General features: G+C 39.5%; 1 protein-coding gene across 3 annotated transcripts in view; it reads right to left on the reverse strand.

The window, feature by feature from the left end:
* NELL2 (neural EGFL like 2) overlaps positions 1 to 14,911 on the reverse strand; it is a 173,985-nt gene that overhangs the window by 119,359 nt on the left and 39,715 nt on the right. For all 3 annotated transcript variants that reach the window (XM_060777568.2, XM_060777569.2, XM_060777566.2), the window contains exons 6-9: positions 7,396 to 7,468; positions 7,054 to 7,136; positions 5,793 to 5,921; positions 3,694 to 3,796 (exon numbers count right to left, since the gene is read on the reverse strand). In XM_060777568.2, the coding sequence (XP_060633551.1) occupies positions 3,694 to 3,796; positions 5,793 to 5,921; positions 7,054 to 7,136; positions 7,396 to 7,468 (388 nt within the window). The remainder of the gene's footprint in view (positions 1 to 3,693; positions 3,797 to 5,792; positions 5,922 to 7,053; positions 7,137 to 7,395; positions 7,469 to 14,911) is intronic.

A 14,911-nucleotide genomic window follows, 5' to 3' on the forward strand; every position in this document is an offset into this window, starting at 1 on the left:
GCCCAAACCCTGCCAGTGTCCTCCACAAACACCATGCCAACTATGCATACAGCCCTGCTTTGGGAGTGAGTGACTTCGGATCTGGGAGTTGTAGTTCATCTTTATCCAGAGAGCCTTGAATCCAGCTGACAACTGATCTGGACCAAATTTGGCACCCAGACCCTACATGGCCAACTGCAAATGTCAGGGTTTAGGTGTGATTGCTCTGGGAATTGTAGTTCACCCTTGTCCAGAGAACATTGGACCCAACCAACAACAGATCTGGACCAAACTTCAGTGATATTACTTAACATCCCAAGACAAACAATGCCTTCTTCTAATAACCTGGGCAGTGCCAGGTCCCCAAGCTAGTATTAAAAAAAATGATTTTAACAACATAACTTGCTTCTGCAATTTTAAACCACAACATTTCAGTATTTATTCCATGTTTCACAGCACAAGTGATGTTCTCTCTCTTTTTCTTATGTACAGCTATAACATCAAATTTGTGTTTCATGACTTGTGGTGGATTTTTTTTGTAATGCAACAACAAAACCATTACTTGGTCATTAGGCACAAGATTGTTCCATTCATTTTAATGGTCTTTTACAAATCTCCTGGCGTAATTTTTGTTTATCAGTTTTATTTGAACCTTCACATGCAACACTTTCAGATAAAAATCACACCGTATTTATTTATGTATTATGATTTAAATCTTTGTTTCTTGTATTAACAATTTGCCTGGTGGTTTCAAGCTTATTATTTGGAGGAAATGAAGCATAAGGAATTTGATTTGTACAGGCTACTTCTCACAGGCAAGCAATGCATATAAGTGCCTGCTGGGCCTTCTTTCCTAAACCAACGAGCAAAAGACCAGCAGGTTCCATAGATGCATTTCATTCTAACCACATTTTCCCAATGACTCTGTCATCTCAATCATTCTCTTGCTTTTCTTTATATCACACATATAACTCCTGAATGAGGTTGCTTCCCACTGAGCATAATTATGTCTTAGCTAACCCACTTGCTAAACCAAAATGTTGCATTCCTTCATCCCAGATTCTCTTATCCAGTTGCTTATATGGAACTCAAATGATCACAACAAATATAACACTGAAGCACAAGTAGATCTACTCTGATAAAAATGAACAACTCATTGCACAGTTCACGCTGCTCAGAAATAGAATTTGGGGTTGTGTTTATGAATTACAGCTTGTAGTGTCTATCGCTATTGCATTCTGTGTAATTATATGAGTCTGCTGCCTGTTATTCTAAATAATAATAATAATAATACTAATAATAATAACCTAAGCTGCTGCAAGAAGATTGTGCAGACAGACTACAAGCAGAAGCATAACACCATTGCTCAGATGATTCATTGGAACTTGTGCCACAAATACCATGTGCCTGCGACAACTAACTGGTGGGATCACAAGCCAGAAAAAGTTACAGAGAATGAACATGCCAAACTCCTCTGGGACATCTGGATTCAGACAGACAAAGTTTTGGAGCATAATACTCCTGACTTCACAATCGGGTTAAAAAACAAAGTATGGATTGTCGATGTTGTAATCTCAGGTGACAGCAGGATTGCAGAGAAACAACTGGAAAAGCTGACACAATATGAGGATTTAAAAATCGAACTGCAAAGACTCTGGCACAAACCAGTAAAGGTGGTCCCAGTGGTGATCGGCACACTGGGTGCAGTGCCTAAAGACCTTGGCCTGCACTTAAACACAATCAGCGCTGAAAAAAGTACCATCTGCCAGCTGCAAAAGGCCACTTTACTGGGATCTGCACACATTATTTACCGATACATCAGACAGTCCTAGACACTTGGCAAGTGTCCGACGTGTGATCCAATTCAACAGCCAGCAAAGTGTCTGCTGTGGACTCATCTTGTTGTGTTTCAAATAACAGCAGCAGCAGCAACAACAACAACAACAACAACAACAACAACAACAACAATTTATTTCTATCCTGCCCCCTCTCTCCAGGGGACTCGGGGTGGCTTACAACATAAATAATACAATAAAGTACAGTACAGTAAAATACATAAAATGAAATAAACAATTAGCAACACATCCAATCAATGTAACACATAAAATACAGCATAACCAAATAACAAAATCAACAATAAGATTATAAGCATTAGATTAAAACACAGTCACTCCTATGAGCTAAAAAAGAATTGCCATCGAGGTTGATCCATATTCTAGAGACTGACTAATCACTGTCAAAAGCCTGTTTAAATAACCAGGTCTTCAGATCCTTCCAAAACGCCATGAGAGTGAGTGCCTGTCTATTCTCCAGGGGAGAGCATTCCACAGTCAGGGGGCCACTACAGAGAAGGCCCTCTCCCTCGTCCTCACTAACCTTGCTTGCGATGGAGGTGGGACCGAGAGGAGGACCTTCCCAACCAACCATAAGGCCCAAACAGGTTTATACAGGAGGATGCAGCCATGTAAATAGGCAGGACCTGAGCCATGCAGAGCTTTATAGGTAATAACTTACACTTTGAATTAGGCCTGAAAACAAATAGGCAGCCAGTGAAGAAGTGGGATTGTACGATCTCTATAACCCACCCCTGTCAACAGCCTGGTTGCTAATCTTTGTACTAGTTGAAACTTTCAAGCCATCTTCAGAAGGCGGCCTATATAGAGTGCATTGCAGTAATCAACAAACCTGGAAAGAGAACAATGGCTGCAGAACAACTGATATAATTTTTTTAGAATTCATCAGTAATTTGGTTTGACATCATTGCTCAAGAGCTTAGAATTAAACCAACTGCATTTAATTAGGAATTTATAATAGAATAGGGCCAGTCAAATTTAGCCTATCTGATAATTAAAGTGCTGCACTGGTAATTTGCTTCCCTTGATGAAAAAAGGATGCAAGAACAGAGGAAACTCAGTATTGGTATATAAATATTGGTCAGGCAGGAATACACCAAACAGATAGATTTGTTTAGATAGTGGGGGAAGACCAAGGGCTCATTGGTGTTCTCATCCCCATCTGGAATCAATATCCTGGGTGTTGTATTGATACATTTATTTAATTACTCAGGATTAATCCAGATTAACCTGGGACATCACTTGAAAATCTTAAAAATCAAGGTTGTATGAGGCAATACTGTTTTTCAGATAGCCTGGATCCAAGCTGTGCAGAATTTTGTAGATTAATGATAGCAAATATTTATTATATTGAGCACATACCTGTTAGGAGTATGTCTAGATTTGCTGTCTCTTTTATTCATTAATAAAAAAACTAAGATGACATTGCTAACAGATGTCAAACATTATGTGCCATTAACCATCCAACTTTACATCTTTCCATAAAACAAATTCCATTTTAGCAGTTGAAGGAACGTTTTATGCCTAGTACTCTGAAAAATGATTTATCCAAATTGTAGATAAGTTGGAAGGTTCTAGAAATTTTGGCTAGAAACCTGACAGTTATTTCCAATTACATTTGGCCCACTGAAGCAATATTGGATGGCGAATCAACATATGGGTAAATCCAACAGTGTATTGCTCCATTCTAGTGGGGATTGTCAATAGCATTGGGGCCTCCTCAACAAAAAATAGTGAATTAATTCAACTCTTTTCAATAAGAGAATTTAAAGACACGCCTTTGCTTGTTTCTTCTAGCCAATGCAAAGTTTATAAATGTTATAATGCTACACATTTTTAAATAACAAAAGTAAGCACTTACGTTGACATTCTTTGCAGCACTTGCCATCAACATAGGCAGGTGCAGAATTTGGAGGGCAATCAGAAATTGGGCAAACAAGTGCTTCACACTGGATCGTGCCATTCTAGAAAGAAGAGGGAAAATAAAACAGTACTTGGAAAGGCTAAGATGGATATTTAAAGATAGAAAAGAAATCATATTTTTCTTTCCATGATTAAGAATCTCTCTCCCCCCCCCCCCCCCCCCCATGGCTATATAAATTTCTGATGTGTTCATAGTGGGTCCGCAACTGTTGTTTTACAATCCTATTATTTGTTGCTATTGCTGCTGATTTTGAAAATTTGAGAATAACTGAAGTATAAATACAGCCTTGAAAAATATTTCCTAGGATCATGAGAAGACAACTATTAGAAATGTCAAAAACAATGAATATGCCCCTTTGTGAAAATCTGGCAATACTGCAGGGAGACCTAATACAGAGAGGCCAATTTGTAATACTGAGCACGATTCAGTTACATAATGTAAGAAGAGCTTTCATCTGGAGCCTTGGATTTCTAATAGGTTTCCAACGAGCAATGAAAAAGATATGGAGGTTCGGACTATGCTTGGGAATGCCCTTGTTTGTGTTCAATCCAAAACACATTCGTATGACTACATTTTCTCCAACACTATTGTTTCATTTTCCTGCAGTTCTTAACAGCTCCCAGTATATTAAATGTCCAACATAAAATGAGAAGTTTCTGTCACAGTATCAGTGTGTGTGTGTTGTGTGTGTGTGTATCTTCCAGATCACTTCAGAAAGGTGTGTACATGTATGTGTATGTGTATATGTATGTGTATATGTGTGTGTGTGTATCAGCTGAATATCAAGCAAAAAGTGTGTGCTAGAAACAATATCATACGAAAGCTGACTGGCACAACCTGGGGATCACAACCAGACACAGTGAAGACATCTGCCCTTGCGCTATGCTACTCTGCCACTGAGTATGCATGCCCAGTGTGGAACACATCTCACCATGCTAAAACAGTAGATTTGGCTCTTAATGAGACATGCCGCATTATCACGAGGTGCCTGCGCCCTACACCACTGGAGAAATTACACTGTTTAGCCGGTATTGCACCACCTGACATCAGCTGGGAAGTAGCAGCCAATAGTGAAAGGACCAAGGCAGTGACATCTCTTGTTTGGGTATCAGTCAGCACGTCAACAACTTAAATCAAGAAATAGTTTTCTAAAATCTACAGAGACACTCGCTGCAACACGTCAGCAAGTGAGAGTCCAAAAGTGGCAGGCTCAAACCCAGAACCTCAACCAATGGCTAACACCAACTGAGAGGCTCCCCCTTGGGCACACAGAAGACTGGGCGACTTGAAAGGCGCTGTACAGACTGCGCTCTGGCACCACGAGATGCAGAGCCAACCTTAAGAAATGGGGCTACGAAGTGGAATCCACAACATGCAAGTGTGGAGAAGAGCAAACCACTGACCACCTGCTGCAATGCAACCTGAGCCCTGCTACATGCACAATGAAGGACCTTCTTCCAGCAACACCAGAGGCACTCCAAGTGGCCAGCTACTGGTCAAAGGTCATTTAATCAACTACCAAGCTTGCAAATTTTGTGTGTTGTCTGTTTTGTGTGTTGTCTGTTTTGTTCTGTTAGAAATGTAATACAATTGTCTGGTTGCCCCGACACGATAAATAAATAAGCTGATCATAAAGCCATTTTCAGTCAATGAATGTTCCTGTTTATATTTTTCTATTCATCATGTACCACATATCAGTCACTCTTGTAAAAACCTTTGAATGCCTTCTAAGATATCACACCTCCTGCCAAAAGCAATCTCCCTTATAATGAAAAAAATCATATTTTAACCCTGAGACCATTGAACAGCATCACATTCTAGGCAAAGGCAGGCTTGGTGGAAAGGTGATATGGTCATGGAAATTTCCACCAAAAGTCCTTTTTTCCCTCAATTGATAGTGGTTATAACAGTCCCTCCATAGATATCCACACAGAGAAATGCACATGCACACACAAGCAACATACAGATTTAACTATAAAAAATGCAAAATTAAACATGAAAAACAATGAAAGTAAATGAACTGTCTGTACACCTACCATGCATGTGCAGTTCTTACAGCCATCTGTCCAGGACTCAAATTCTCTGTAGGTGGCCCCTTTCATAGTGCAGGTTCTCTCACAATAGCACTGATCCAACCTAGTCATCCTCTGCTCAGCTCGGGACAGCTAGGAACATGGTTCATAAATAAGACCTGGTTAGTTGTAGAAATGGTTACAAATATCAGTCTTACCTTATTAGACCTATTGAAATCAGGAGCACTTAAGGTTATTGCCATGAACAAGTCCCATTCTTTTACATGGTTTTGGGTTAAACCCTTGTGCCGGTAGGACTGCTGACCAACATGTTCCGGGAGAGCGGGTTGAGCTCCTGTCTGTCAGCTCCAGCTTCTCAATGCAGGGACATGAGAGAAGCCTCGCACAGGATGGTAAAACCTCTGGGCATCCCCTGGGCAACATCTCTCACACCAGAAGCGACTTGCAGTTTGTCAAGTCACTCCAGATATGAAAAACACCCATGGTTTTGGTTTATTTAAGACTATTTTTGCATTTAGCCCATAAACAAAATATCAAATAACACTTTTTATTATAACAATTTTGAGCCACTGATTTCAGGCACTGTCACAAATCATTGCCCATGTTATGATAGCATGTATTTTATTATGCATAATTTATAAAGTGAAATACACAGCAATTTAAGTCCATTTTCAAAACAAATGATAAAAGAAAAGATCATTTGTTTCACTAACTATCATTAGCACCATTCATCTGTTAGCAAGACAGCTTGCAACCTAAACCAAAAGCAAAGAAGCAATATGCTGCTGCTTATTGCACAAGGGTGCGAAAACTCATTTTAAAGCCATCGAGAGTGTTCTCTGTTTTTAATCCATCATACAGTTTCATTCCTTTCACAAAGATGTTGCAGAGAACAATGCTTGATAGAAGGTAGTGGGAGGGGGTATTTGTTCACTTTTCCTATTCTAAGAGCTCAAGCTTAAAGAAGCCTTCTGCCATTAATCTCATCCCCTAAGTATTCTAAGCCACCAAATGGTTATGTTCAAATAGACTAAATAATTGCTCTAATATTTCTGACCCACTTCTCTCTTGAGTTTTGGTTCATTTTTCCATATAAATAACAAATACATGCTAAGGGATGTGTTACATAAGAAGACATTGAAAATGCATATGCTGGTATGCCCTTTCTCTCTCACACACACACATACATATATCTGTAGAGCTGAGGAATCTTTACAGTGTCTCCCACCACAGTGTGTGAACAACTTTCTGAGAAACTCATTACCTTTGCAGAGGTTTTGGCTAAAATATCCTGCAGCTCCATAATTTTCTGCACAAGTCCATGGAAGTCATTGCATGTTGGGCATGCTGAAATTACAAACACTGCATTTGTCAAATTTTGCTTCTTTTAGGCTGCAACCCTGTATGCACATACGTATCTGGATGTAAGTCTCATTGAGCTTAAGAGGACTTACTTTGCAGAAGGCATGCATAGGATTGCCCTGAACAACTATCAAAATTTAGCTGATAATCAGTATATTTTGAGGGAGTGTTAAAATGTAACATCACTAAATTTAAACAAGATGCACCACATTAGATGTAATGCTAAAAGAAGAAACAGACTTACTGCGGTTAAGATCTGGGCACTGAGAGATATATCCTTGAGGCATGACAAGTAATTGAACATCTTGCATTATGCCCTGTGTACAAGCAAGAGGAAAGAAAGATTATATATTTTTAATTTTGCTTGTGTAATATTTAAAAGCAAGTATTTCTTGGTTACATCTTGTAGTCTAAAGAAAAGTTATTGTACCCTTTCCAGCAAAAGCAATTTCTATAAAATCATAATCTCGTGCTTTTCTTTCATTTAACATTTGTAAGTCAGAGAGGGAAGTAAATAGATGTACATGTACATATTGATACACATGTGCATTCAAACATTTTCAGAGACCTGAGATTAAATGTCAAGGTGTAATTAAGCGGCAAGAGCTGGTTACTCCAAGTTCAACATTACTTTTATTCAGTTGCCAAAGAAAGTGTTACCACTGACCTTTAATTTTTTTTTAATAATGTGAAGTTTCACTGAGTTTTGAGATGTTAATTGAAATAAAAGAGCACAAGCTACAGCTGTTGACACCCAACAAAATTTACTTTCAGTTTAATGTAGCCAATGCAGGATTGTTGTGATCATTTGTATAGTAAATTACTGGAGACCTATAAAAACTATTCAAAACATAGATGAAGTCAGTATTCTGAGCTCTTGAACTACATCCTGGATAGATTGGCTATTTTCACTTTATTTTGAATTGTGCAATTAAATGTAGGTTCACTCACCTATCCAACCTGTCAATCATGTTGTCCTGATTTCTTTTAGCAGAAGGATTAACCATACTAACCTAAACATACTCTGGTGTCTGTTTTTGAATGCTAAGTAAAGCTGCACCAAGGTAGCTCTTGGACAGGAAACCACAAGTTCTCCAGAGAGGGTTAAGAATGGGATACGCATTCATTGCATAAAATTCTGGAGTGATTCTGTCAGTACTGGACTAAAATGCCAATGTTCTGACTCAATGTAAGGCAGTGTCGTAGCACAGCAAGCATCTGAGGGTTTGTCAGAGGATGAAGGGGATGTTGTGTTTCAAAATGAGGAGTCTTTGTGTGATCAGAGAGAATTGCATGCAGATGAGACAGAGGAGGCCAATATTTTTGATTCCAGTACTAGTTCTCAAGCAGCAGGGGAAAGTGAAAGTCCTTGGGCCGATGGGGATTTTTCCTGGGAAACTAGATTAGGTCTGAGAATTGAGGGGGTGAAAAACAAACTAACTAGATATTGTATTGTCGAAGGCTTTCATGGCCGGAATCACTCAGTTCTTGTGGGTTTTTTCGGGCTATATGGCCATGTTCTAGAGGCATTTCTCCTGACGTTTCGCCTGCATCTATGGCAGGCTTCCTCAGAGGTCTGCTGGAGCTGGGAAAAAAGGGGTTTATATATCTGTGGACTGACCAGGGTGAGACAAAAGGCTTTTGTAAGTTGGGCTAGGTGTGAATCTTTTCAACTGACCACCTTGATTAGCATACAATGGGCTGACTGTGCCTGGAGCAAACTCTTAATGAAAGGTGCTTAGATGTCCCTGCCTGTTTTTCTCTCTGCTGTTTTAATTTTAGAATTTTTTAATACTGGTAGCCAGATTTTGTTCATTTTCATGGTTTCTTCCTTTCTGTTGAAATTGTCCACATGTTTGTGGATTTCAATGGCTTCTCTGTGTAGTCTGACATGGTGGTTGTGAGAGTGGTCCAGCATTTTTGTGTTCTCAAATAAAATGCTGTGTCCAGGTTGGTTCATCAGGTGCTCTGCTATGGCTGATTTCTCTGGTTGGAGTAGTCTGCAGTGCCTTTCATGTTCCTGGATTCTTGTTTGGGCACTGCGTTTGGTGGTCCCTATGTAGACTTGTCCACAGCTGCATGGTATACGGTAGACTCCTGCAGAGGTGAGAGGATCCCTCTTGTCCTTTGCTGAACGTAGCATTTGTTGGATTTTCTTGGTGGGTTTGTAGATTGTTTGTATGTTGTGTTTCCTCATCAGCTTTCCTATGCGATCAGTGGTTCCCTTGATGTATGGCAGGAACACTTTTCCTCTGGGTGGATCTTCATCTTTACTCTTGTGGCTTGTTCTTGGTCTTTCAGCTCTTCTGATGTCTGAGGTGGAATATCCATTGGCCTGTAGAGCCCAGTTGAGGTGGTTCAGTTCATCTTGGAGGAGGTGGGGTTCACAGATTCTTTTTGCACGGTCTGCCAAGGTTTTAATGGTGCTTCTTTTTTGACTTGGGTGATGGTTGGAGTTTTTATGTAGATATCTATCTGTGTGTGTGGGTTTTCTGTAAACGGTGTGACCCAATTGTTGATCTGGCTTGCGGATGACTAGGACATCTAGAAAAGGCAGTCTTCCTTCCTTTTCTTTTTCCATAGTGAACTGGATGTTAGGGTGGATGCTGTTAAGATGTTCCAGGAACCTGTTGAGTTCTTCTTCTCCATGGCTCCAAATGGTGAAAGTGTCATCCACATATCTGAACCATATCGTGGGCTTTTTGGTTGCTGTTTCAAGAGCTTGTTTTTCAAATTGTTCCATGTAGAAGTTAGCTATGACTGGGCTGAGAGGGCTCCCCATAGCTACTCCATCTTTCTGTTCGTAGAATTCATTGTCCCACTGAAAATAGCTGGTGGTGCTACGTTCAGCAAAGGACAAGAGGGATCCTCTCACCTCTGCAGGAGTCTACCGTATACCATGCAGCTGTGGACAAGTCTACATAGGGACCACCAAACGCAGTGCCCAAACAAGAATCCAGGAACATGAAAGGCACTGCAGACTACTCCAACCAGAGAAATCAGCCATAGCAGAGCACCTGATGAACCAACCTGGACACAGCATTTTATTTGAGAACACAAAAATGCTGGACCACTCTCACAACCACCATGTCAGACTACACAGAGAAGCCATTGAAATCCACAAACATGTGGACAATTTCAACAGAAAGGAAGAAACCATGAAAATGAACAAAATCTGGCTACCAGTATTAAAAAATTCTAAAATTAAAACAGCAGAGAGAAAAACAGGCAGGGACATCTAAGCACCTTTCATTAAGAGTTTGCTCCAGGCACAGTCAGCCCATTGTATGCTAATCAAGGTGGTCAGTTGAAAAGATTCACACCTAGCCCAACTTACAAAAGCCTTTTGTCTCGCCCTGGTCAGTCCACAGATATATAAACCCCTTTTTTCCCAGCTCCAGCATACCTCTGAGGAAGCCTGCCATAGATGCAGGCGAAACGTCAGGAGAAATGCCTCTAGAACATGGCCATATAGCCCGAAAAAACCCACAAGAACTGAGTAACTAGATATTCTCACAGAATCTGTGAGGAGACCTTGAAGTCCAGGTGTATTTGGCATGATGTCATGAGTGTCTGGAAGGGCTTAAATTAAGTGGTCTGGCTTCAAGCCTCTCAGAAGAGACAACGTTGCTTAAAACGATTTTTTTTTGTTTCTGCTCTCAAGTTTATGATTCAAGTTTCCTGTTCTGGTTCATGTAAGGGGTTCACCTTGGAAGAAGCTCCTGTTTTCTGGTTTATGGATTCATGTTTGAATAACTGCTATGGATTTTGGTTCTCTTGACATTATGTACTTCACTGATTTTTGATTACTGCTGTTTTGTACTTTCTATTATATTGGCCCTTTTAAATGTGCCCCCTTTCCCTTTGTACCTGCTTCCCTTAATAAACATTTCTAGTTAGTATTACTGGACTGGTGTGGTGATGGGTGAAAAGGTGTTTCAGGGCCAGAGTGTAACAGGCAGTTTCCTATGTTGGGAAGATATGGTTGGCTGCCTCATTTCTTTTTAAAGTTACATCAGATTTCCAGACAAAGAGCCAGAGCAGGTGCTTTGTGAAATCGAAGGTAGCAAAATGTGGCAACAATGTTGGTCTGAACCGTTATAGATACTTATGAAATCAGTAGTGAAGAGTCAATTCAATATTTGATTTAAAACACACACAAGATTTTTTATCAATCACAGTTGCCATAATTTAAAAAAAATGTGGAGCATGAAGGATGTGATTTTTGACCCCATACAATGAGAAAAGTAAGGAAGAAATAAAATGTTAAATTAATAAGTATGGAATTCATGGGATATTTGCAGCTGGATGGAGATATTGTAGCATAATTGTTGAGGTCTAAAGCCAGAATTTGTTTTGTTGAAAATATTCACTTTGCAGTTCTTGGGCAGGAACATATACATCAATAAAATAATATAAAACCATAATTAAAATCTCAGTTTACATAAAGCTTCACTAAGGGTGAGACAGCATGATCTGGTATAAATTTCTATGTCCAGAGGTCTGTGTAAGGATGTACATTTTGACTTGCTGTCAAAAATGCACATAATGAAAGAAGCTAGGAGCACTTCAGAAGGAAAGAAGTGAGTTCAGCAAGCTAGAGCTACCCTAGATAAAACCTTTTCATATGCCACTGTTTCCTGAACCTCTAAAGTTGATGCTATTAATAATAAGCCCTCCCCTGAAGATGTGAGCACTGATACTGGCAGGTGTTCTTTCAGATAGTTGGGATGTAAGTCATGTAGGATTTATAATGACAAATTTAGCACCATGCATCAGGAAGGAAATCAGCAAATAAGACCTTTCCTTAGGGACGTAGAAGCACGTAAAGAATTGGCAGACGCTGTGTATCCAGAGACAAATTGAATTTTATATCTCTTTAGCTAGACCAGGAATGGCCAAGTTGGATGGAACAGGGCCATTCTCACAACAAAACTGGAAACAATGCAATCCCATTTCCAGTTCTGCGAACTGGTCAAAAAACAGCAATTCCCACAGTAATAGGAGAAGTGGAGGGCAAGGAAGTAAAACTACTAAAATTTTGTGTTTGTTTGAATGTTTGTGTTGTATTTTTCAGCCTTTTTTGGACAAAAAAATGGATCTGTTATCTTTTGGAAACTTCTGGGTCTAGGACTGCTTGTTTCCCACACCTGAGCTATATCAATTATAGTCCTACTATTTAACTATTTCCTAAGCAATCCAGCATTAAATCCTTAGTTCTATATCAGTCTTCTGATTTTCTGACATTAGTTTCATGCTTTTGTTAAAAGCAACTACTAAAAATGCCAAACATAAGGCCTAGACACCCCAAAGGCACCAAATTCTATCTGATCTTGGATACTAAACAGACTTGCATGGGAGACTGCCTACAAATACTAGATGCTATAGGCTACATTTCAGAGGAAAGAACTAAAAAAATCACCTATGAGTATTGTTGCCTAAGGAAAGCCTATGAAATTCATGAGGTTGCCATAAGTCAACCGATCACTTGAAGGCACATATATACACAGAACTACCAAAGAACTCAAACATGCTCTGAAAGCTCTGGTAGCAAATTACTTATTCATGTTATGATCCATTAAAAGAAGCTGTTTGCAGATGTCTATTTTCTTCAGATTCCACAATAAATGTTAGAGATATCTGCCATTCCTCCATGACTGATGTCTGCATTTCCTATATTGTCAATGAGTATTTATTTGTATTTCAAAAATCTTCAGAAAAAGAAAAATTAGTTTCATAACTATGCCCTTCTCCAATAGCTGTTTCCTGTCTTTCAAAAAGAAAAAGAGTTTGGAATGGTAGAGGAATTTTCTGTATCCCAGAGCCGTATCTCTAGTCCAAATACATTAAAATATTCTGCCTTCTGTCTTATTTATTCTAATGGTTGCTGTGTTTTTCCTGTCATCTCTCTCCATGCTGCTGTTGCTTTTTTGTGTGCATACGAACACTCTAAGATGAACCTATCACAGAGGTTTTCTTGGCTAAATTTGTTGAGAGAGGGTTGACCTTACCTTCTTCTGAGGCTAACAGAGCATAACTTGCCCAAAGTAAAGTGGATTTCTGTAGGATGCAGGATAAGGGTAGGGTTTTGGTTTGTTTGTTTGTTTGTTTGTTTGTTTGGAGATATTGGTTTCATACTGGGTGGTATGAAATGTCATGGGTTGTAGTTCACAGGTGGGAGGTTTGAGAGAATGGCATACTTGTATTATGTGAATTTGATTATCTTTAGATGTTTTCTTTCTCATATTCTGTATGCCATTAATTCACCTAAGAAAAACTTTTTAAAAATTAAAAAAAAGGTTCTCTGGCCAGATGGGTATTTGAACCCTGGTCTCCCAGTCTCCCTGGTCCAATGCTCAAATCATGCTTGGTAGAAAATTTAAAGGATGCATGCAGAATGGGTATGCTATTCTACAGGGTTCCTGCTTCTTTATAATTAATTTCATTTATTTTACTGTATTTTTCCCAGTGTGGGTTCTAAGGTGACCCAGTTTTGACTGGGACTGCTTGAGACATTTGGGTTATGACTCTACTGGAAATGCTGGGTGGGACTTAGAAGTTGCAGTCCAAAATATCTGGCAGGAACAAGTGGCCTTACAGAGAAAAATGACTAGGCAAAATTCACTTTCCCATTCATTCTATTACTACCTACTACACCTGAAAGCAGAACAACTCACCAACTCTGCAAAACACAGGCATCTTAGGATACCTATATTGGCAAGCAATTCACAAAATTATGGTGACTTTTAATGTGCTCTAAATCATTAGGGAAGAATGACATTTACAGAGTTTATTGTAGCAGAAGTGATGCTTGAGATGCAAATATGCCAAGTGGAAATGATCAATTTTTGCTTACTATGTTTGTTTTTTTCATAAACAAAGTGTGTGTGCATCTTTTCTGGCTAATACACAATTTAGAATTACTCGTCTGAACAATAAAAGTCTCAAGCCACAAAGGGATTTAAAGGTCAGGACCATAATGTTGAATTAGGCTGGAAGCTAAGTACAATCACCAAAGAAATGTTTAGATGTGCTCTCACTTTCCTATATCTCTTAGGAGGCTGGCTGTAGCATTCTGCAGCACTTAAGGTCTCTGAATCATTTAAAAAAGCAGCCTTACATAGGCTGCATTCTGATATGCAATTCTGGAGTTAAAATAGAAATGAGTGGATGGGTAGAAATGGTAGGATGGTAGTATCCTGACCCCAAGTTGTGCATAGCAGGAATGTCGGCTGCATCTAATAAAATGAGCTCATGGCTACTGCCACAATCACAAAGCCATTCCAGGTATAAAATCATTTTCAGGTCAGGATTCCATGCTTGCAAATGCTTTTGCAATGCAAATTTCATACCATCAAAAAGCTTGTATGAAATTTAGACTTAGAGACAAATTGCACTACCCTCAGCATCTTGTCTATTGTGTCTGAATTCAGTTTAAGTCTGTCTATTCCTCACAAATACATGGCTATTTGGCTTTACAACAAGTTTTCCTTCAACGGACTATGAATATTTCTCAAAGTTGCACAAAATCACCAAATGGCACTTCCTCACACAGAGAACGGCATGTGTAATGATCTCAAAGGTTAAGATCATCCGGGGAGGCCCTGCTCTAGGTCCCACCTCCTTTGCAGGCATGATCGGTGGGGATGAGAGACAGGGCCTTCTTAGGGGTGGTCCTTCTTCTGTGGAAATCCCTCCCCAATGAGATTAGATCAGCCCCTTCTCTCCTGACCTTCAGGGGGGAAAAATTAAGAAGTGGT

Source organism: Anolis sagrei, chromosome 5 (genome assembly GCF_037176765.1).
Source record: "Anolis sagrei isolate rAnoSag1 chromosome 5, rAnoSag1.mat, whole genome shotgun sequence".
NCBI classification, from domain to species: Eukaryota; Metazoa; Chordata; class Lepidosauria; order Squamata; family Dactyloidae; genus Anolis; species Anolis sagrei.